General features: G+C 39.4%; 1 protein-coding gene across 9 annotated transcripts in view; it reads left to right on the forward strand.

The window, feature by feature from the left end:
- The window catches only part of MCTP1 (multiple C2 and transmembrane domain containing 1), a 520,392-nt gene that overhangs the window by 174,341 nt on the left and 323,339 nt on the right, over nucleotides 1-22,712 (forward strand). The window contains exon 1 of one of the 9 annotated variants that reach the window (XM_032335740.1): nucleotides 1,331-1,590. The exons of the other annotated variants lie outside the window; for them this stretch is intronic. Coding sequence (XP_032191631.1) covers nucleotides 1,534-1,590 — 57 coding nt within the window. The 5' untranslated portion in view covers nucleotides 1,331-1,533. Of the gene's footprint in view, nucleotides 1-1,330; nucleotides 1,591-22,712 lie in introns of those variants that run through there. 9 annotated transcript variants of the gene reach the window in all.

The following is a 22,712-nucleotide window of genomic DNA, read 5'->3' on the forward strand; positions in this document are numbered from 1 at the left end:
TATATGGCTATTGAGCATCCATTGGTTGTTAGTTTGATTAAAATATGCTATCAATGGGGGCGCCTGGGTGGCTCAGTGGGTTAAGCCGCTGCCTTCGGCTTAGGTCATGATCTCAGGGTCCTGGGATCGAGTCCCACATCGGGCTCTCTGCTCAGCAGGGAGCCTGCTTCCCACTCTCTCTCTCTCTCTGCCAGTCTCTCTACCTACCTGTGATCTCTCTCTGTCAAATAAATAAATAAAATCTTAAAAAAAAATATGCTATCAATGTAAAATATACATTGGATCTCTAAGATTAGGACAGAAATTGTAAAATAATTTTAAAATTTTATGTTGATTATGTGATGAAATTATAATATTGTAGATACATTGGGGTAAGCATTATTAAAATTAATTTTACATATTTCTCTTCACTTTCTTAACCACTAAGAGTTCAAAATGATGTATGTGGTTATCTTATATGTCTATCGCACAGTCCTAGTCTATGTGGTTTCAATTTGCTATAAATGACGTGTGCTTTTTCATCTTTCTGTCCTCGATCATGCCGGTGGCAACTGAATTTATATAGTAGATTTTTCTTCGAGGATCTAAGTCTGTAATATTCATTGACTGAGGTGTATAAATATAATAATTCAATGTGTGATCAAGCTTAACACGGCTCAGAGTTAAGAGGTGGTGGGTGGTGGAGAAAGCACAGAAAATTGCCACATTTACTAAAGGAGTTGTGTCATTAGTCATGTTCCTTTAGAAATGTTCACAAAACAGATAAAGGAGGGCTCTGAGTTGGAGAGGTAGGCAGAGCAAGCTTCACAAGGTAATGACAGCGTGGGACAGGATTTCTGTGGGAATCAGCGACAGCGCACCACCAAGATCTATTTCCATCCTCTACTTGGTGAAGGAGATTCTGTTGTGTTGTATAGAACTGCCATTTCTTGCACATTAAAATAGAGTTTTGTTCGACACATTGTTTTTGAACTGATCGGAATGGCAGTTACTTCCGTGCGCCTCTTTGCTATCTCTCTGCCAGGGCGATGATACCAAGTTCACATACACTTAACAACATTACATTCATTCCCTTGCATAGAGCAAGCGGAAGAGTTTTCTTTGTGCCCTGCCATGCCCATTCCCACTTGGGGCTTGTGCCAGGGGGAAGGGGTTAATTACTTTGAAAATGCACCTTTGATTTACGAGCTGAAACGTTTGCCTTTTAGTTTGCAAACAGTTTTCAGGCCGCAGATGTGACGCTCCTTACATAATCTGACAGTTTTGTGAGGAGAAACTCTACCCTTACTGGTTTGAGAGGGAGTTGAGTCATATCCTGTGAATGTGAAGCCAGGGTATTTAAGCAGCACGGGTTCCTCTGACTTTCGCTCTAAGTGGCTGCAGTTGAGAGCAGCAAGTGTTCTCTGTAAAGAGGCTGTTACTAGTCCTTGGGGGGGAGCAGCCTCTCTCATAAGGATTCAGGAAGGAGAGCCAAGTCTGAATATGCAGTTGTCTCACTGGAATGAAAGATGTTTTGTTTATTTCTAATCAACGATGCTAGACACCTGCAAGCTCAAAGGTGCCTGCAATTTGCCATTTGTTTATAATAAGGTAAGTCTCACGTTTTGTTTTACTCATTGCATCGGGTCAGCCTGGAATGAACGTGGCAGTTTTCGTATGTGATTATGCTTCAGAAAATGCCTTCTCACAAGTACTGAAGGTGGCATTTGAGATTCTAACTCAAGTCATGTGAAACTTATAGCACAATCCATTTGCGAGATACTTAATTTAATAGATTGGATCCTTTGTAATAGTTTCTTATAAAAAATGCAATACCTGAGAGGCAGAAACATCCTCGTAGTTTCTTATCATTTCAGTTTTTCTTTTCTTTTCTTTTTTTTTTTTAAGGATTAGATAGTACCAGCCTCTTCCTTACCTATCTGCTATTCTCTGATCTCAGTTAAAGGTGAAACATGCATGAAATTCATATGATTATGTTTGGATCTTACTCTAAATAACCATAGCTTGCAACTGTATTTCTCCTCTGAAATAAGAAGTGGCATTAATAATTATTAGGAAGTTTAGAGTTGAGAAATAATGAGAGCATTTGTACTTTCATATTTGGCCTTTTCTGTGTAAGTGAAAGGCCATCGTGTATTCATAAACTTCTGATTGCTCTGTTCGCTTTAAAATGTGTATGAGTTTATCCCAAGCTAGATTAAATGTTAAATCACAAGCTCCTCAGTTGCTCTTAGAGACAGTCATATCCAAATTATATGGGTAGAAGAATCTGTGGCTAGAAAAGTGAATGATTGGTCTGTTTTCAAATTCTTAAAGCTTGCTGCTGTGAGAGGTTGGGGCGAATGACAGGAAGGCTGTCTTGTTTTTTTATTGATGAAAGAAATGACATCAAATTAGAACTAATTGTGGGTGTCTGGTGTCACAAAACTCTGGGTGCTCATATTTAAGGCCTAGGAATTCTTTCGAGGTAGAAAAGGATAATTTGATTTTGAGCTGGGAATAGCTGTGAATTTGTAAGATACTAATGAGTTGAGGGGTTTTGTATGTTTAATAACAGTTGACATTAGACTACTTTCTTCTTGATAGACCCACTGTCATGCTTATAGATTGTTTCGTTTCTATTCAAAATTATACTCATTACAAAATGGCTTGATTCTAACTATGATGTAGAAATTACATTTCGTTAGGTATATATTGAATAATTCATGTTTTCACAAAGGTCGGGGGTCAATGAACTGTTGGAATGTATGTGGTTTTCCTCTTCTTTGAAGGTGAAATTAAAATTAGTCCAACTTCTAGGGGCACCTGAGTGGCTCAGTTAGTTCACCATCTGCCTTCGGCTCAGGTCATAATGCCGGGGTCCTGGGATCAGTCTCTGCATCCTTGGCTCCTTGCCCTGCTTGGTGGGAAGCCTGCTTCTCCCTCTCCTTCTCCCCACCACCACTTGCCTCATTCTCACTCTCCATCAAATAAACAAATAAAATCAGGAACAAATCAAGAAAGAAAGAAAGAGAGAGATTGAGAGAGAGAAAGGAAGAAAGTCCAACTTCCAGACATCTTTGAAGGTGGTATTCCAAATTGAGAAAATAAAGAATTTTAGGGAAATTACTTAGCAGTGTGAGAGACTTTGGAACTTGCATAGTGAAAAGGCACATATCCCAAAAGATTAAAATCCAAACTATTATACATAGTATGTCCTGATGCCAAATCTGTATCAAACTCTCCACCACCCACCCCCATTTTTTTTTTTTTTTTTTTTTGCCTGGGATGAAAGGGAACTAATCTGGTTAGTTGAGAATTCTGCTTGAGAATTTTTCCGTATGCTGTACGAGAATTACTCAATGTCCACAGAAAGAATAGACTGCATCTACCTCAAGACAGAAAAGTGTTATGACACTTTGCATAGTTTCGGATTCTTAAATATGGGTTATAATGGCGACATGAACTGTTATTATGAATTAAAACTCAGATTGATGAATGTTGTGAAATCAAGTCTTTACAGTCTGCTCTAATTACAATATGGACTTTGTTATTGATGACATTGTGCAGTCGTCAGCTGGTAGTTACCTGGTTGGATAACTGAGGCACCTTGTTTCCCCGCCTTCATTGCTGGGGTCCCCATTCTTTGGCTATATGCTTTACATTTCCAGAAGGGGTATGGGAAATGCACGGAGAAAGAGAAGGAAAGAAAGCAAACACACATAGTGTACTCTTTCTATTTCTAACCTCTCTATCAAAATGGGTTTGATGAGGAAAGAGGTCAGATAGATGACTAAAATGAGTCTTTCTATAACCTGTGGATCTTAGTTACTCAGGAAATGCCTTGCCCTCTGAGGTGAAGAATAATTGGGAGCTCGGTTAAGAAAACCTTTTGGCCTTACAGGATTGATTGCAAAGGTGAAATAATTCCACATCTGTTGCTGTATTTTATTAGCTGTAAAGTGTGACACATATTTCTGAAAACTTGAAAACACATATTTTTGAAAACATCAGAGTTACTCAGAAGTCCACTCTGGATTCAGAGTATTTCTTTTTCAGTAATAAAAGCCTCCATTTTCTCCTCTTTGTAAACTACTTTACTGGTTAATTTCCAATTTATATAAAAATATTTTGTAAGGATGAGCTCTGGAAATAAAAACCAAAAAAAAAAAAAAACAATTTTATCTCTGTCCTGGTGTTCCTTTAAAATTTCACATACCTCAGGGAAACTTGTCCTCACTCAAAAGAGATTTATTAAGTGGCAACTAAATTTAATTTTCAACGTAAAAGCAACATGATGTCCCTCCACTGAGGACTAATCAGTAGAAGGACAAAGCATGACATTTTTTCTTTGTTTTTAAAGATTTTTCTTTTAAGTAAGACTTTGACAGTTTCAAAAAATTTTTTTTTATAAAGTATTCATTCAGACTCCTAAAAACTAAATCTTTCTGAAAGATGCTTTAGATCCTCCTATCTCTAGTGAATCCTGCTGGATATCAAAAGTAGCTCACTTGCTGGCAAAAAGGTGCAGTGCTAACTCCTCCACCTACTTCTGGAAATCAGGTTTGAGGATCAAATGAGACCGTGGGCGTGAGAGTCCTTGTAAACTCCATAGAGCTTACAGACAACACTATCACAAAGTGAGATACACAGAATTGTGTTTTTGGAACAGAACTTGAGGTCATCTCACAAATTCTCATTTCACAAAGAAGGGAAGTAAGATCCACAAGAGTTAATAAGGTGCTTTGCTTCACTCAAGCTGGGATCTGAGTCAAAATCCAAACCTGGGTCTTTCTGTCTGCTCAGTTAGCTAGAAATTGATCAGCAGCCTAGCTGTTTCTTGAGTTACACTATTAGGGTGTTTTTTTTTAAACAATAAATAGTATTTTTTGAATATAGATGAACATCTTTATTGGAAGCTATATCCTTGGAGAATGTTTTGCAGAAGACATATGGCCTTGTCTATAGGTTTCGTGGGTTGAGGATTCTCTGTTGGATCTAGTTTAACGGAGCATGAATTTTTTGGAATGATTCTCAGACTATAACATCTGACTCTTGCAATCTTTTAGTTTGTGCCACAAAGTGTCCAAGCCTTGTACTCATAAAAGCATACATGCATATTGGACAGGGGTAGGTTTTAAAGTTATAGGTAGTATGGTAGATGGTTTTGATGTTTTTTGAAGGCGTTTAGCAAAAAGAGATTCTCCAGACACTTACCCTTAAAAAGAGATTAGGAAAATTTAAACAGCCAATAAGACTCACAACCATTTTTGTTAGAACTGATCTGGCTGTTTTACATTTGTGAAACTCTTTTCTTTCTCAGGGACATGAGATGGGAGAAAGACGATTTTTGAAATTACAAAAGTTAATGACATATGTCTTACTATACCCAGGAACACAGTGAGTTTATAAAGAAAAAATTTCTTTAAAACCTCTTAGTATTAAGATCGAAAGACAGATTAATTAAAAAATTTGTTGTGTTGGTGGTATTAACAAAAGTTATGTTTTACCCCCAAAATAACAACATATAATCACCATTTTGTTTAGTAAAAGTGTACTCCTATGAAAGATACGTGCTATCTGCATATCCTATCCTCCAACTTACAGCTTCAGTGAATAAGTGAAATTTATCATCATGCTATCTTATGAATAAATCCTAGTCCTGCTTGGAATAAAGTTCACTGCTTATTTTGATTCCTAGCACTATATGAATCTGCTATATAATTGTTAGGAAACAAAGAAAAATAGATGAGACAGAGAGGTAAGGGTCTTTAAAAACTTTGCTAAATAGAAATGCAAAGTGATGGTGTGTGTGGTTTAAGGGACAGAGCCCTGGGCTCTAGGAGTGTTGTGGCAGGAATCAATACTTCTCTGCGATATTGACCCCTCCAATGCTTTTGGAGGTCACAGTCTTCTTTTGATTTTGTTTTTCTGTCTACAAATCTCAGGAAACACAGGAAAGCCAGACAATCATCCTACATATCCCATAGGTACTTGGTAAATATTGATTAATGATCCTGTGAACATTAAGGAGGGTGAAGCACTTTGAACTCATTTGAAGCATCTGTCAATGTGCCATTGGTATAAGTGCCAAGGTTTGTAAAACATCCCCTTAGGAGAAGCCCAAGGAAGAAAGCTTGGAGTTGGTTTGTTGGGGTTTTAATTCCATATCAATTTAGCGAAGATGCTCAAAATTAGTCACTTGGTCTTCCTTTGTTTGAGTCATTTCACTAGTAGAATGGGATTAAGAATATTTATTCCCAGCAATTTACAGCATTCCCAAAAGTAACAAATCGGGTCCTAGATCCCTCACCCCACAAGTGTTTTTGTACAAGATGAAAGTAACAGTAATGGCTAACACTTAATTCAGGCTGTATCATACCTTTTTAAGAACTATCTAAATTAATTTCTTAAAACCACCTTATGAAATTTGGGTGCTGTTATTGTTCCTGTTCTCCATCTATCAAAGATGGAGAAACAGAAGTAGTTAGAAGTTAGGTGACTCATCCCCGATATCATACAAATGGTTGTAGAAAGACCAGAATTGAACCAAGGCTGTCAGGCTTCAGAGCCGCATTACTTGACTACGTTCTGTGCTACCTCCAGTTAGAATCACTTGACCCCCATAATAGGAAGTGGCTGTTATAGTGTGCCATAGAGAGGAAAATAAATCTTTTTAATGTCAATGCACTTAATCATTTTGATGACTCCAACATTCTCATTCTTAGTGAAACCCAGGCCTTTCTGAACCAGAAATATATCAAATATACTCAGGAACTCATGTTAAAATGAGACCAGCAATATTGCAAAATGTGTCTAGAATGAGTAGACATAATGGAGATTTCTCCTAGGTGATCCTGGTCTTCAGCAATATGAAAAGATTTCTTTCTTTTTCTTTCTTTTTTTTTTTAAGGTGTGGAGTAGATAGCTTACAGTGTACACATAATCAACTTCTACAGTCCCAGAAAAGCTTGTGGAAATTTTTGTGTCTTGAGGGAAGATTAATGTCATGTCTCCTTTTCTCTGTACACTCCATAAACATTTCCTTGGGAAAGGTATTATTTGGGGAAGGAGCACGTTGAATGAATAGTAGGAGTTTAGGTCTGTTCTGCAACTGGGTACATTTTGATCTGCTTTCTCCAGAGACTGCACAAGTTATGTTTGAGATTCTTGGGTGGTTGTCAAACCTTCCTGTTTCTTTAAGTTTTATAAACAAGGACTCTCTTTACAATGCTGTGTACGCTTGGTGCTAATAACATGATGGCTAGTACATAGTAGACTGTCAGTTAAGCTGTCTGGCAAGATGGATTGGTGGATGCTTGGATGGATGGATGGAGGGGATGAACTAGGACTTCTATAGATCTGCTCTGAGTCATGACTCATGTAGCTGAGACTGGTTTGGGACCAGACTACCACTGGGGATGTGGACACAAGGGAATGAAGTAAAATGAGTATAACGTGTGGAAGAGTTTATCTCAATCTCATACTTTATCATCTGATGATTTTCAACATGGAACTGGTATAGCCATATGTCATTTCTTGCCACAAGCCTTTCCCGCTGTTTCATATTAGAGTTTCTTTAATTACACATAGGAAGCATCAATGCTTTACTCCTTTGATTCAAAAGCTAAATGTATGTAGATATATACATATAATTTATATACATTATACATATACAGAGAAAATTAGATAAAATCAAAAGATCAAAATAATTTGAATACCTAAATTAACAGGTATTGTCAAATTTTAGGATTGACTATTTTAAGATTTATTGTGAAAAATAAAGTGTAGAAGAAACAGTTGAGGCAGAGTATTGAAGAAAAGAAAAGCATTTTTAAAAATCATTTTTAATTATTTATTTATAAAATTACCTCTTTCTTTCAATCTTAGAAGAAAAGCTTTTTTTCCCCCCACAAATTTCATTAGAGAGCTCAAACTAAGAAGTCTGGGAACCAAAATTTATTTGGCATCACCACTTACTTGTGAGGGATGATTTCCAGAATGAGGATAGTGACTAAGGAGTTGGGTTAGATAATACTGCAGATTTCGAGAGAGGGTATTAAGGTGGTTATTGTTTCAAGTTTTCCAAGGGGGGAAAACACAGAGAAATTTCCCGTAAAAACATTTGATCAAATGCAAAATATATGCAAGTTTTAGACAATGGGAGCAACCTTATTGGGAAAATTGCACAGTTGGCTTCGGCCCAAAGCAATCATTAAAAATGAAACACACACACACACACACACACACACAGAAAATCCCAATCAGCACCAAAAAAGTCATTGGCTGAATTTTCTTTTGCCTGGCCCTAAATACAACAGCATATATTCATTATTTGAGGAAATTCTGTTCATTGGTATACAGGTCCCTTGTATTATTTGAAATGCATTTGATTCCTAAGGCTCACTGTCACTGGTGGTGATTTTCCTACCTTAGAAATAACATTTTCCAAGTCAACAATCAGTGGAAAGCATTACCTTACTACAGCAGACCTGAATTCTACACTGTACAGTCTGGGCTTCAGGTTTTTTTTTTTTTTTTTTTTTTTTTTTTTGACAGGCAAAGATCACAAGTAGGCAGAGAGGCAGGCAGAGAGAGAGGAGGAAGCAGGCTCCCTGGCTGAGCAGAGAGCCTGTTGCGGGGCTCGATCCCAGGACCCTGGGATCATGACCCGAGCCGAAGGCAGAGGCTTTAACCCACTGAGCCACCCAGGCGCCCCTGGGCTTCAGTTTTAACATCCCTCAAATAAAGGGATCCTCTAGCCCTCTCTCGTTTCCCAAAATAATTAAGGAATTATTTTTGGAGAAGATTCTTTCCTTTCTTTTTCATTTGCAAGTCAGTGGTGGCTTTTTTATTTTCAAATCAGTTCTGAAGCAATTACTTCCAAGTTTATCTAGCCAAAGTGGCTGAAAAATTTCTGCTAAGTTCATGCCTAGAGATTGAGAAATGTTCATGATATAAATAGATAATGTGGATGGAGAGATGAATGAATGAATGCCTCATGGCGACTGTGTACTCCAGATGTGTAAATTGCCACAAAAAATCATGAATACACCAGCCATAAAGATTTGTAGCTTTATTACCTCTTTTAAATATTTGATAAATTACACAATATATTAATGTTCAAAAGTTTTTGAAAAGTACATCACAATTCCAAAAGTATGCAGATTACTATCAGCAAGCTACTGATATCAGCAGGAATAGACTTCTTATAGTTATTGTTAGGAGTAGGAATTAAGGTGATCTTTGTTTCAGGCTTTCCCAGGAAAAAAAGAACTGAAAAGTTTCCTATACAAATACTTGACCACACGTAACTTTTAGGGTCAAAATATCAATTTTAGACAGTGGAAACAAATCTATTGGAAAAGCAGTCCTGTTCTTTGGTAGATGCTTTACAACAAAGGGCAAAGTTCCCATTTGCATGTTTTTTTATATATCAGACACTAATATATGTATATTTGTTTCCAGAAATCAACTAAGGTCTGAAAACTATATTTGCTGCATAAAAGTCCTTTTCTCATCGTATCTTGAACTCTTTCTCACTGCATCTATTATTTTTGTATGTTTTCATAAAAGATTACTATTGTGTTTTTCTATTCTAATTATATCTTTTAAACAACACATAAGGAGAAAGTTAATTAAAAACTAAACATCAGCTTTATTTAAAAAGTGTAGGTCAGTTGAGTCAAAGTAGCTCCAAGTAAAATTTCCACAATTCCTCCTTTTATCCCAGCAACACATCTTTCATGTTCACAAAATTTTGTAATTGAAAGGTGCCTTAGAGATCAACTAGCATAACTCTCTCTTTCTGCAAGTGAAAACTATTCTGGCACAGACAAATTAAATGACTCTTCCAAGGTTATACACTTCGGCTCTCGACAGAGCCAAGCTGGGCATGGGGTTCCTAACACACAGCTCTGGGCTCCTTTCACTGCATGAGTCAATGAGAGCATCATGATCTGAATTTAGTATTCAAATAGCACATTGGATTTGTGCCTCTTATTAAAACGTTAGTTCTGCACAGCACAAGTCAGTTTAAATTTGGCCTAATTTCTTTTTGACCACTAATCAGTTTTGTGGTTTTTTTCACCATATTTTTTGAAAGGGCAGATTTTAATCACAGAGTCTATGTAGAAGCTTCTCCTGACCCCCTCCCTTGTGAGTTTTTCTCTACTTACTTGGCCTTTGCAGATGCACTTATTATTATGGGGAAAGGTCCACATTTAACCACTTGTGTGCATCTAAGTTGTACTTTGCCATCCCCACCAATGTTCCAGATCTTCCAAATGAATGCCTACACCAAACTGACAGCAAACTTCATAAATACAAATTATCGTGTTAGTAAACAACATACGTATTTATTTGAATCGTTTTACCAAATAAGTGGCAACAATTTCTAGACAATGCCCTGTCCTAGTAACTACGCTTTTGTCATTAGAGTGAGTAATGCCCTGGAAGTCCAAGCCTCATTGCTTCTCTCTTGGTGGCCCCTGGGGAGCTGGGAGGCCACACCCAGGCAGGAGCGCTCAGGAGGCAGGCACAACTCCAGGTGGGGAGATCCTCTTAGAAAATGGCCCAGATGCAGGCCATTCCAGGTGCTGTGGTCTGCCTTCCTTCTTTTTGGGTAAGAACCAGAGCAGTCCTGTCTCATTTGGTTTCTCATTTGCAACTTCAGTGAGCAATGAGGAAGGCAGATCTTTTATCCAGAGTATTCTTCGGAATGCTAGTTCTACGAAAATGACATTCTATAATCAAATAACTTTGGGAAATGTGATATATTCTGTTCTCTTTTTGCATATTCACACTGGAAGCAAACGACAGGCATGTTTAAATGCCTTAAAAGAGGATTTGTTTAATACGCTCTAATCTGGTATTTTTCAAACAGGCCTATGTTCAAAATATTACCTACTGCCATCATGGAACACTCTTGAGAAACACAGATGAAACGTTCCCCTTGGGGACCGAACATCTTAAAAAGAGGGTCGAATGGGACATATGAATTTGCTGTTCCCTTGGGATCTTGTCCCTATAGGACCACAATGTGAGCTCACTACCAAGTATAAAGTGTTTAAACAGTACTGCATAGTTATATTTTCTATGTGTGTGTGTATACCTACATACATGTATTACTATCTTTGTTTAGACCAAACTGTTTATTAATGATTTAAGGAATTAAAAAAAAATATTTTATTTATTTATTTGACAGACAGAGATCACAAGTAGGCAGAGAGGGAGGCAGAGAGAGAGGGGGAAGCAGGCTCCCTGCTGAGCAGAGAGCCCGACATGGGGCTCGATCCTAGGACTCTGGGATCATGACCTGAGCCGAAGGCAGAGGTTTTAACCCACTGAGCCACTCAGGTGCCCCGATTTAAGGAATTTTTAACAGTGATTTTGACTTTGATATTTTTACCTCATTGAATAATATCATAACCATCTAAAATACGTATTTCTGAACTGATATGTTCAAGAAACAATGAAAGCTCAAGGCAGGGAGTGCTGAAACTCTGAAGCGAGAGGTGGGGATGATTTCACAGAAATGCTCCTTAAGCTGGATCTAGAAGGATGTATTGTCATTTTCCCCATGGATAAGAGCACAGGCACAGAGGCATGGCTCAGCATATCAGTTTAGGAACCTTGTTTAAGAAGAAAAAAGCTAAGCAGTATTTTCGGAGTCTAAGGTAGATAGAGGGGAATGGCTGATGAGGCAGGTTGAAGCAAGTCGGCACATAAAGGTCTTTCAATGCCATGTTAAAGAGCTTGGCCTTCACCTGAGAGGCCAGTGATTTTTCAACAGGATGTGTATCAGATTCACCAAGGAACCTTTTCCAAACTATGTGTACCCAGGCCCTATGCCCAAGTGACTCTGATTGATGATATTATGGGTAGAGCTTAAGAATGTAAATCTGGAGAAAAGCACCCAAGTGATTGCAATGTTCACTCCAAGATGAGCACATTTGAGGCATCAGAAAAGTGTTTTGAGGAGGGAAATGTTGTCATTGGAATTTTGAAGGCTTTGAGGAGGAAGGTTTGAGAGAGGAATGATTTCAGAGTCCAGGAAACCCATTTGGAGGCTCTTATATTAGTCTGGGCAAAAAACAGCTAGAGAAAACAAAGGTAATTAATATGGGAATGGAGTAGAGAGGATGGGAGTCCCAGATTGGGTGTAGATTTCGATCTGGTGTTTGGCGGTTGACCATAAGGGCGAATGAGAAGTGTCCAGATTTCTGGCTTGATGAAGCCGACAGTCATGGCAGGAAACGCTGAAGGGATGCACATGAGCTCCCTCTTCTTCCCTCTTCTTCCATCTCCACCTTTGCTACCTGGTGTCATGTCTAGCGTGCTTCCAACCTACCGCACTTGGCAGCTTCTTCGTAAATTTGCAACTGTCAGACATTCCAAGCTGCTGAGCACCTCCCTGTTGAGAAAACACTAAAAAGACCCTGATCTACTGGCAGAGCTGTCCTAGGACTGAGAGGGCTCTTGAAGAAATCCTCTGAGGATGAGAATAACCATTTGGGGAGACATAGGTGAATGAAGGATGTTTGTGGGAGTGCTCATCACGGAATACCCTGCCCTGTGAATCTGGTCAAGGCTGCCATCAGCTACTTTCCCACTCTGTACTCAGGGAGGTTGAGGAGGTGGGGTAGTCAGGAGGTGTGAGAGGATGATCATCACAAAATGCAGCATGAATGGATGCCCTCAGTCCTGAGTCAAAGTCTCCCAGCCAAGCCCGAGCAGCAGAGGGACATTGAGCCAGGAGTCTGGATGAAGAGAAAACAGATGAGGTGAGGAAGCTGAGATTCTGCTGAGCAACAGAATTTACCAAAAATAACTTTGGTAGGAGCCATAACGTGGGCTTGGCCCTTTTCTGCCAAGGCCAGGAGAGAATTAAGAGGCCCCTCAGTGTGGGGCTTGGGGAACTCCTTGAAAAGGTTGATGACCCGGCTATACATGATCAAAGAGGACCTTGCGAGCTGTGGTGTGACTGTGGGATAGTGGGACAAGCTATCCTGAGGGACAGAAAGGGCATGGGGAACAGGACTTGAGAAAGAGTCTCTCAGTACATTCCATGAAAACAGCTGGAGCTAGAGGACCCAAGTTCAAATCCAGACCTCACCACATATGATGTGACCTTGAGAACATTACTTGGCATCTTTGGCCTTCAGTTTCCTGTTCCTAAAAAGAAAATAAGAGTATCTTCTTTGGAGCTAGTTAACATAGGTCAGCTGTGGAGTATAACGTAGATCTTTCCAGTGCCAAGCCCCTTTCAAGTTCTTAAAATGCAGACATATTCTCATCTACTGATGTGTGGAGCAATCGATTCAGATGAGACAGTCTTGGGCAGAAATTGAAAAAGCCTCTACAGTGCAGGGTAAACTTGACAGTAGAGTGATTGATGGGTCTCTTGCTTGCAAGCTCTTGTTTATATATCCTTGGATGATTTGTTTTGTTTCAGGGCTTGTCCAGCCAGGATTAGGAAGATGGGATTTAAGGTACGGCAGGGCTGATCAAATGCTTCTTGATAACTGATTTTACCTGAACACAAGAGCAACTTGACAAACTCTGTTCTCTCTGTGGGGACAGGCATGGAGTCCATTGGTACCTCCAGAACGCTATGCTTAGTATCCCTGTTTGTATGCCAGCCCAGCCCCACTGCCCCCCCACTACCACACAGAGGACAACTGTAATGAATAGTTTCACATTAGTGTCTCTGTTCAGAAGCCCAATAGTAAAGAAGCCTGTATCTCAGTCTAGCACATTTACTCTGAAGGAAGCCTTCTTTTTCTCCTGGACCTATGGAAATCTCTCTTAACAGTGTTCCTAACAGAAATGGTGTAAACAAGCACAAGTAGATGGACTTCCACAAGTGCATATTTCTCTATTCTTTTTTCTTGGAAGTCCAACAGAAAAGTGAAATAACAAAATTCATCTCTCATATTATTGCCAGATTTTAGGAAAACCTAGTCACTGTTAAATTTTGATTATTTAAAACAATCTCAGGATGCCTGGGTGGCTTAGTCAGTTAAGCATCCACCTTTGACTCAGGTCATGACCCAGAGTCCTGGGATTGAGTCCTGCATTGGGCTCTCTGCTCAGTGGGGAGCCTGCCTCTCCCTCTGCCTTCTACTCCCCCTACTTGTTCTCTCTCTCTCTCCTTCTCTGACAAGTAAATAAATAAAATCTTAAAAAAAAAAAAAATATTTATGTGATGATGAATGCCATTCTGATTTTTAGGTACATTAGTCTGTTCAGTGACCACAAGTCCATTGAGTGGAACTTTGAACCCACAAGGGCCTCTGGAGCTCACATGCAATTCACTGGTTGTTTCAACGCATTCCTTTCCACGTAGTCAAAGGTGCAAAAATATTTTCTGAGAGCCTGTGTGCCAGAAACTGTGGGGACACATTTAGCAGATAAAATGAAACAATGTATGCTAACAAGGAGCCTTAATCACTCTCATGAATATCAAATTATATGCTGTGCTGAGTGACACGAGATGAGGTAGAAGATAATTGAGAGCATAATGAGGAAAGTTAATTTAGATAATGGTCTCAGGGAAGTCTACTCTGAGAAAGTGACTTTTAAGCTGAGACTGGTGAGATGTAGAGTTAACTTTGGTTTCCCTGTTGTGTGGAAGTTTGTGAGGAATAAGGAAAACCTATGTCAAGTACCCAGCCTAGTATTTGGTACCAAAATTATTCAGAAGGTTCAGATAGATCCTGTTTCCTGACCTCTGAATATGGAGCCAGACAGTGCCTCAGAGCCTAGCTGCTGCGCTGCCTATGCTGCCTTCGGCCCTGGATTTGCCAAATTGTGGGTAAACCCCAGATTCGTTGTGGACCCACTTGGCCCACAGCCTTTCTGACCTTTACTTTCACTGAGCACACTCTGTGTGTGAGTTCCACACAAATCTGCTTTGTTCAACATTTCTCTGAAGAGTCGAGCACCCTTCCCTCCCTTACTAGGGAGGCCAATCAGCTTGTCTTTGATTTCCTGTCTCCTCTCCTTGGAAGTAAGTCCATCTCCTGGAACCCCAAAGCTGTGGAACTTCCCTGAACCAAGACATTACCATCTTCCCAGGGAGGGATGTCAGCTTGTTCCCCCTCCATCCCCTCAAACCACCTTAACCAGATCACACCCCCTCAATACAGCCCATCGTTCAGATCAGAATGAGCTTTATTTGCCCCTTAGACTTTGTGGTTCCTCCTTGTGCATCACTTCTAGGGGGGAGGGGTGGTCTCCTGCTACATGAATTCACAGGCTGCATGTAGCCAACACCAGCTGCCCTTGATGACCCTTCCTTGAACATAGCCAGAGTCTTGTGCAATCGGTAAGGACTCAGAGAGTTGCTTCCTGGGCTGCAGCAATCCAGGACAGCTCCCACTGCCAAGGGACCAGTCATGGGTCTTCAGCTGGATCATCCCATACTGGGTTCCTCAGGGAACATGAAACCACCATGTCCTGGTGGTTGTTCTGGGCTGGAAATGGGCTATGTTTGAGTTAGTTGTCAGAGGATCCCAGCGTAACTATGAAGCAACCAGAGTTACTGTGGATGCTGGGGGAGGGGGGGTGGTTGGAGCTCCCTGGAGGTATTCCCCAATCTGTACTGTAGGATTGAAGGACGCCCCAGCCTCTCCCCCGCAAGGGGAAGGGAACTAGAGGAGAGGGAGGGGGCTTTTTGGTCGGGGCAACAGAGGGGGAGGGGTGCCTCCCTCAGATTGTTCCAGCACCTTCCCCTCCTCAGGGAAGAAGCAGAGCTGGCTCACGACCTTTCACAGATTGGTTGTTAGCAGATGTGTAAGAAGAGAGCTTAGGTGACAATCAGAGGGTGCCCTGACATGGGTGTGAAAATGACAAATGCTGCCACCAAGCACTGGGTGACAGTCCTCTCCTCTCTCTGTGTTTTCTGTCACGGAAGACCACAGAAAGCCAGTGAAAACTGTGATCTGCAAGGTTGGTGCTTAGAAATGCTCAGACTGCGTGGACTTTAAAATGATCTTTGGTCACTGTCTGCGATAGCTCTTCCCATTCCCTGACCTACCAGTAACATAGCAGAGTTCTTGCTGTTGCATGAATGCCTCCCATCACATCACCCTTTTCTTTCTGAGCATCGCCAGTGGGCGATGAAATAGGACACATTTGAGAGAAAATAGGTGACTATACAAAAGACAAGTGCATTTCTTTGGCTGTCAAAATTAGCTATGAAAATTAAGATTGAGAACATCTGTTTTAATTATGTATGTAGCACAGACTGTTCTGTTGTTTCACAGTTTCTCTCAAGGGAAAGAAAAAGAAAAGAAAAGAAGTTACCTGCTAGTCTCTCACCATCTCCTAAGTCTAATTTGCTTTTAGATCCAAAATGCTACTATGGATATTAAATCATGTTCCGACATGCAAATATTATGTAAAATTTTTATAATTCTTGGGGCATCTGGGTGGCTCAGTGGGTTAAAGCCTCTGCCTTCAGCTCAGGTCATGATCCCAGGGTCCTGGGATAGAGCTCCTCATCAGACTCTCTGCTCAGCAGGGAGCCTGCTTCCCCCTCTCTCTCTGCCTGCCTCTCTGCCTACTTGTGATCTCTGTCAAATAAATAAATAAAATCTAAAAAAAAAAAAAAAAAAAACCTTAAAAAAAATTTATAATTATTATTGCGGAGCCTGCATGGTAAGAAGGGGAGAGGACAGACCAAAAATGGTCAACATAAATTTCTGCTTAGGAATGACTGCCAAAGTACGTGAGCACAGTGTGTAATTAGGCATAGAAGCTTTATCTTTTTGACCCAGTTGTGAAAACCATAGTAATGCAAACTGACACCTGGAAAGCTGCTGGGAACAGCAAAGGCAATGGAAGTGCACTAAGTAAAAGACAGATTCCAGCTGATTGGCCAGAAAGATTCGAAATATTTATCACTCACCAAGTGTCCCCAGAGTGCTGGACACAATAAGAGATTAACCCATAAATCCGCAAGGCCCCATGGAACTGCCACCTGCCACTGGGGCTGTTGACATATTAGACTAGACCCCCTGGTTTTTTGTTTTCTTTGATGATGACTTCCTTTCTAAAAATCACTGTAGCCTAATTCCTGCATTCACTGTCCCTGGGAACAAAATGTTTTCCTTCTTCTATCCACAGTCAGTCTCTCTTTCTCTTTGCTGTACATTAAATCCATGTTCTTTTATTGAATTTTTTTCTTAGGGCAAACCTAACCAAGACCTTCTCTCTGACTTTGAGAAACTTACAGTCAAGTGTGGCTCAGTTCATTTCCTGCTCTTGCTGACCATATAACTCATTTTAATTTGAGTGGAATAGAATAGTAATAAATTTAATAAGATAGAGTAATTGCCTTTTTCTCTGTCATAAAAGAACTTACTGAAATATTAAATAATTTAATGATTTATTTTTTTAGCTAATGCTAAGAAATTATTTAAACTTTATTCTAATAAAACATGGATATAAAATATTTGAAACTACATGTAAATATATTTTGAAGCTTAATAGTAAATATATCTTGCTTTTATGTAACTATTTTTCAGCAAGTTATTAATTTTAATGTATTTTTTATTTGTACATCCTTTTGAATTTTTTGTAGAAACTGTTATGAGTGTTGTCCATCTTATTTCTTTCTTCTAAGTCATATATTTTGTATTCTATTTTCACCTTTACTCCTCTGATCAGTACCTCTAGTAAAATGTTGAAGTCATGATAGTAAGTACCCTTTTTCATGATCTCAGAGGGGAAGAGTTCATGTTTTACCATGAAGTACAATGATATTTGTTAATTACTTTTATGAGATTAAGAGTTTTCTTTTATTTCTGACTTACGATGGTTGATTTAAAAATTAATAGATATTGGGGTTCCTGGGTGGCTCAGTCAGTTAAGCATCAGACTCTTGATTTTGGCTCAAGCTGTGATCTCAGGGGTGTGAGATTGAGGCGCATGTCAGACTCAGCCCTGGGCATGGAGCCTGCTTAAGATTTCTCCCTCTCCCTCTCCTTCTGTCCCCCCAACAAATAAATAAATAATAGATATTAAATTTTATAAAATGCTTTTTCTATATCATTTGAGGTGATCAAATGAATTTTGCCTTTAATACTAACTAGTGAATTATACTGTGATTTTCTGATGGCAACCGTCCTTTGAATTCATGAGATAAATCCATATTAGTCATAACATTTTATCCTTTATACACACTGCTGTTTTTAGTTTGTCAATATTTTGTTTGGAATTTTTGCATGATGTTTTTGAGTGACATTGACCAGTATTTTTTCTTTTCTTATAATCCTATTGTTAAATTTTGTTATTAAGGTATTGATCCCCAATAAATAATTATATTCTTATACTCTGTAATAATGCATAACCCTAAAATGATTCTTAGATAAGGAAGATTTTAACTATTGAAAACATTTCTTAAATAGTTTTAGTAATGTCCAAATTTCCTACTTCTTTTTGAATTCATTTTAACAGGCAGTATTTCCAGATCTAAGTCCATTTTGCATAAATTTCAGATGAATTGGCAGTGCTTTATAGAAAATTCAGAAGCATTGAATATTTCTGAATAGAAAAAAATGGTACTGGATTCAGAGATGTTATCCAAGATGAGCTGGATTAGGATTGGAAAATATAACTCTTCATTGGTCAGCTATGTAAATGGCTACATCCAGAATCTTCTAAAATGGTCATACTCGGCTTCATCATCTCTACCCACTAACAAAATTATTGACTTCTTCACTCAACTTTATTAACTCTATAAAATTTCATCTTATAAGATGGTTGCCTGTTGGTTATGAAGTATGTGTACACTTGATATGAACGTAGATGTTTATGCAGTTTGATCTACTGTGATGTTTTGCTGTTATCAGTCTTCCTTGCACCTCCATCTCCCTGTTTCCCAGTGGGAAATGGGAATGGCTGGGGTCGGTTGACTTTGAAGCTATTTGCCTTGTTATAATGGGGCCAAGATAACAACCTTTTGTAGATTACAATTTAGAAGGATATAGGTGTACCACCTTGTGATAAAAAATAAAGTGGTTACTAGTAAACATCTTTCATAGAGAATTCTTTTTTGTCCTCTCTTAAAAACATAGATTAAATGAATGTTTCCTTGTGTCCTGTCTCCGCAAGTGAGGCTTCTTCTGGAATTAGCTTTTGTGCTAATGTGTAATTTTTTACTTTGGACAGAGAAGTTGGGAGTCCTGAAGTTTAGACTTTTGTTAGAAGAATGAATGGCCATATTGGCACTACTGATGAGTTTGCTCTAATAAAAAAAAAAAAAAAAAAAAAAAACAAAAAAAAAACTTCACAGGAGAGAGAGAGTTCAATGAAGTGGAAACGGAGATAGAAATGAAAATGAAAAGATCCCTGATCTCTAGTGTTGAGGATGAGAGGGTTGACTTTCCCAGTGCAGTCATATTCCACAAGATAAATCTGGCACACATCTTCTTTCTTCATCAGCAGGAGAGCTCATTTCTTATAAATGCTGGGGAAACTTGTTTTAAAATTATGCAAAGGAAGTTCTTTTGAAAAGATCAATTCCTGGACCCAGAAATAATAAGATAACATTGTCTTAACAGTCGCCATCATTTGTAGTACATATTGGAATTATTTGCATGTGGGCGGATTTTTCTGGCTTTGAGAGAATTTGCAATTACTGAAATTAAATAATGCAGATGCCAGAAGAGTCTGTGGGGACTGTTCAGTTCTTTTGGCCCATTTTATGCTGAGGGGACTCTTGGATGGGATCAAAATACCAGACTCTTCATCTTGTTCCTACTACTTGTAGGGTTTACCATCTTCTGGAAAGGAAGCTGAGTCTGAGCATGGGAAGGAACTTTTTCTTATAGTCTCAGCTGGCCTGGATGCTGCTCTGAGCCCAAAGATAAAGAGTACCACCCAAGAGTTGGCTACCAACCAAGCGGTGGAAGTCAGGAGGACATCAGTATCACTTTTAGTTGATTGTGTCTGTCAGCTGTAGCTCTTCCTGTATAAACTGCCATCAGTTTTCAGTTCCACTTGAAGTGGGCTATCTGTACATGAAGACAGTAACTATGATGGGTTTTCTAGTAACTAGGTTTTTTCATCAAAATATATGCTCTTCAATAAAAATCATAAAGGCATGGATTCTCTGAAACCTTGCCGTAGTAAAGTTTTCATCTACAAACATATCAGAAGCTAAACAGAATCAAATATTATGAAGAATTAAATAATACTGAATCCATTCTGTGACCATACCCCATTCATTGATCAATCTGGGGAAATTATCATTCTTTCTCTCTCTCTCTCCTTTTTTTTTTTAATGCATGGCCTTTATTTTATTTTATTTTTTTGTTAACATGTAATGTATTATTTGTTTCAGGGATACAGGTCTGTGATTCATCAGTCTTACAGAATTCACAGCACTCACCATAGCACATACCCTCCCCAATGTCCATCACGCAACCACCCCATCCTTCTCACCCCCTCCCCTCCAGCAACCCTATTTGTTTCTTGAGATTAAGAGTCTCTTATGGTTTGACTTCCTCTCTGGTTTCGTCTTGTTTCATTTTTCCCTCCCTTCCCCTATGATCCTCTGTCTTGTTTCTCAAATTCCTCATACCAGTGAAGTCATATGATAATTGTCTTTCTCTGATTGACTTAGGAAATAGTCATTCTTAAATCCAAGTCTCGTGGCCGTTGATGGCTTTACTTCCCATTTTTAGTCTGAATTTGCTAACCACTAGCTGGTGTAAGTAAACCCAACCTCTCTGAACCTCGTGTTCTTCCTCAGGAAACACGATTAGCACATTGAGGAACTGCACAGGCTCTGGAGTCTGCCTGCAACTGAAGCCCTGTTCCCTGCCCCTCACTTGCCGCTGTTCAATCCAAGGCATGTTTGCCTCGGTGTGACTGAGTGTTCTTATGGGTCAAATGATAATTGCCATAAAACTGACTCCTGGTGTTGTCATGAGTTTCAAATAAAATAGCAGGTGCTGAGCACTAAACACAGTGTCTTCCACAAAGAAAAGCACTCAGTAAATGTTATTAAAAACCACCTTGAAGAGGGTTTGTGAAAATGGATAAGTAAGTACATTGGCCATGCATTGGAAGGAGAAAAGCCATCTATAAAGAGAGCCCAGGGAATCATTTATCCTTATGACTTTGAAAAGCCATCTCCATTTTTAAAAATTCTCTTTCCAATTACTATGTTTTTCCTTGATTTATGTCTTTCATCAATAGTTATTCCCTGTTTGTGAGCATTCAGCCCATGATTTTGTAGTCTTTTTTTTTTTTTCTGAGTTTGGCATAATGGGAAAGATGAAGATGTCAGAGAGTTAAGATGTCAGTCTTCTTCCACAACAAGCATGTACCGCCTACTGAGTTGCTAAACAATGGGAGGGGGTAACAACAGCCTGAGGACCTTTTGCTGGGAATTAAGAATGCAGAAACAAACAAAGGTTTAAGGGTAGCTTCTTCTTTAAACTCCATCTTAATCTGTCATCTGGAATTCTTCAGAGAGCAAAGTCCGTTTAGATAGAGCCATCAACTACCAACAGAGGACAATGAATTTTTAATTATTACAAAAAAAGAAAAAGATTCATGTTAGTCCTTTTTTATTCATGAGCTTTGATACATTTGCAGATACGGCCATTTATTTTTCAATTTTTTTCTTTTTTACTTCTTTAGTCTTCTTAAGTTTAGGAGGAAACTCTCTGTAAGTAAGCTCTGTAAGGTTGTTTATTAGGAGTTAGAGTGCATTTGCCAACAGAAAGAATTTTATGAATAATGACCCACTTCCACAAGTCTGTTCAACCCACCAATAATTAACGCGTGAGGTTCTAACAGTTCTGTAGGAGTTGCTCATCCAGAGACGTCCTGTTTACACAGGGATGGGGTCTTCACTTCACTTCCCTGGAGTAGAGGCAGATTAGGCGCCCCTCCAGCCTCGAGAACCTGGAGTAGATGTTCCAAAAAGGCAGGGATGAGACAGGGGAGAAGAGTGTGGTTGCTGCTCTGAGACTAGGGTGGTAAGGAGAACGTGGAGCTGGCTAAGCATAAGCAGAAAAGAGCCAGAGATTTCAGACCGGAGACCTACAAAACATGCTCCTTATTTCTAAATTACCCCTTCTTTTCTGTTGCATCAGAGATTCCAGGGTTAAGTTACCCATGTCCTTTTCCGTTGCCTTAATTTCTTTCTTCTGACCAGGCTTTCCCTCAGTCTCAGGCACACAGAAGAAAACAGTCTCTCAAGTTCCCTCTCCCCTGCCTTTTGAGAAAGGGTAAGAAATTTCATTCTGAGGGATAAGAGAAAGCTGACTAGAAATGAAAAAGTGTCCTTGTTATGCCTGCCCACGACTGCTCTCATCACCCTGTACACCTCCTCTTTTTCTCCTCTCCTCTTCCCTGTGATCTGCTGGAGATAAGGCTCCAATAATAAAACTTTGGGAACAAATTGGACTCAACTGAGATTTCTGCAACGTTTCAGAGAACCACCTTAACAGTCACAGGCATATGCTTGTCACCGCAATGGCCAGAGTTTCTGAGCCCTCGCGTCCTAATGAAGAGGGTGGACTGAGAATGTCAAAGAAATTCCAGAGCATTTTGCTCTCCTAGTCCCTGGAAAACCCTGTTTGGAGTTCTCTCTGAGGTAAGGTACACAGGAATAAATTCTCCCAAGTACCAGGACACAGCATGTAGGAGGACGGGGAAAAACCCTCAATCTTCCCTACATGGAAATCTTTCATCCCTCCCTTTCGTTT

Source organism: Mustela erminea, chromosome 3 (genome assembly GCF_009829155.1).
Source record: "Mustela erminea isolate mMusErm1 chromosome 3, mMusErm1.Pri, whole genome shotgun sequence".
NCBI lineage: Eukaryota > Metazoa > Chordata > Mammalia > Carnivora > Mustelidae > Mustela > Mustela erminea.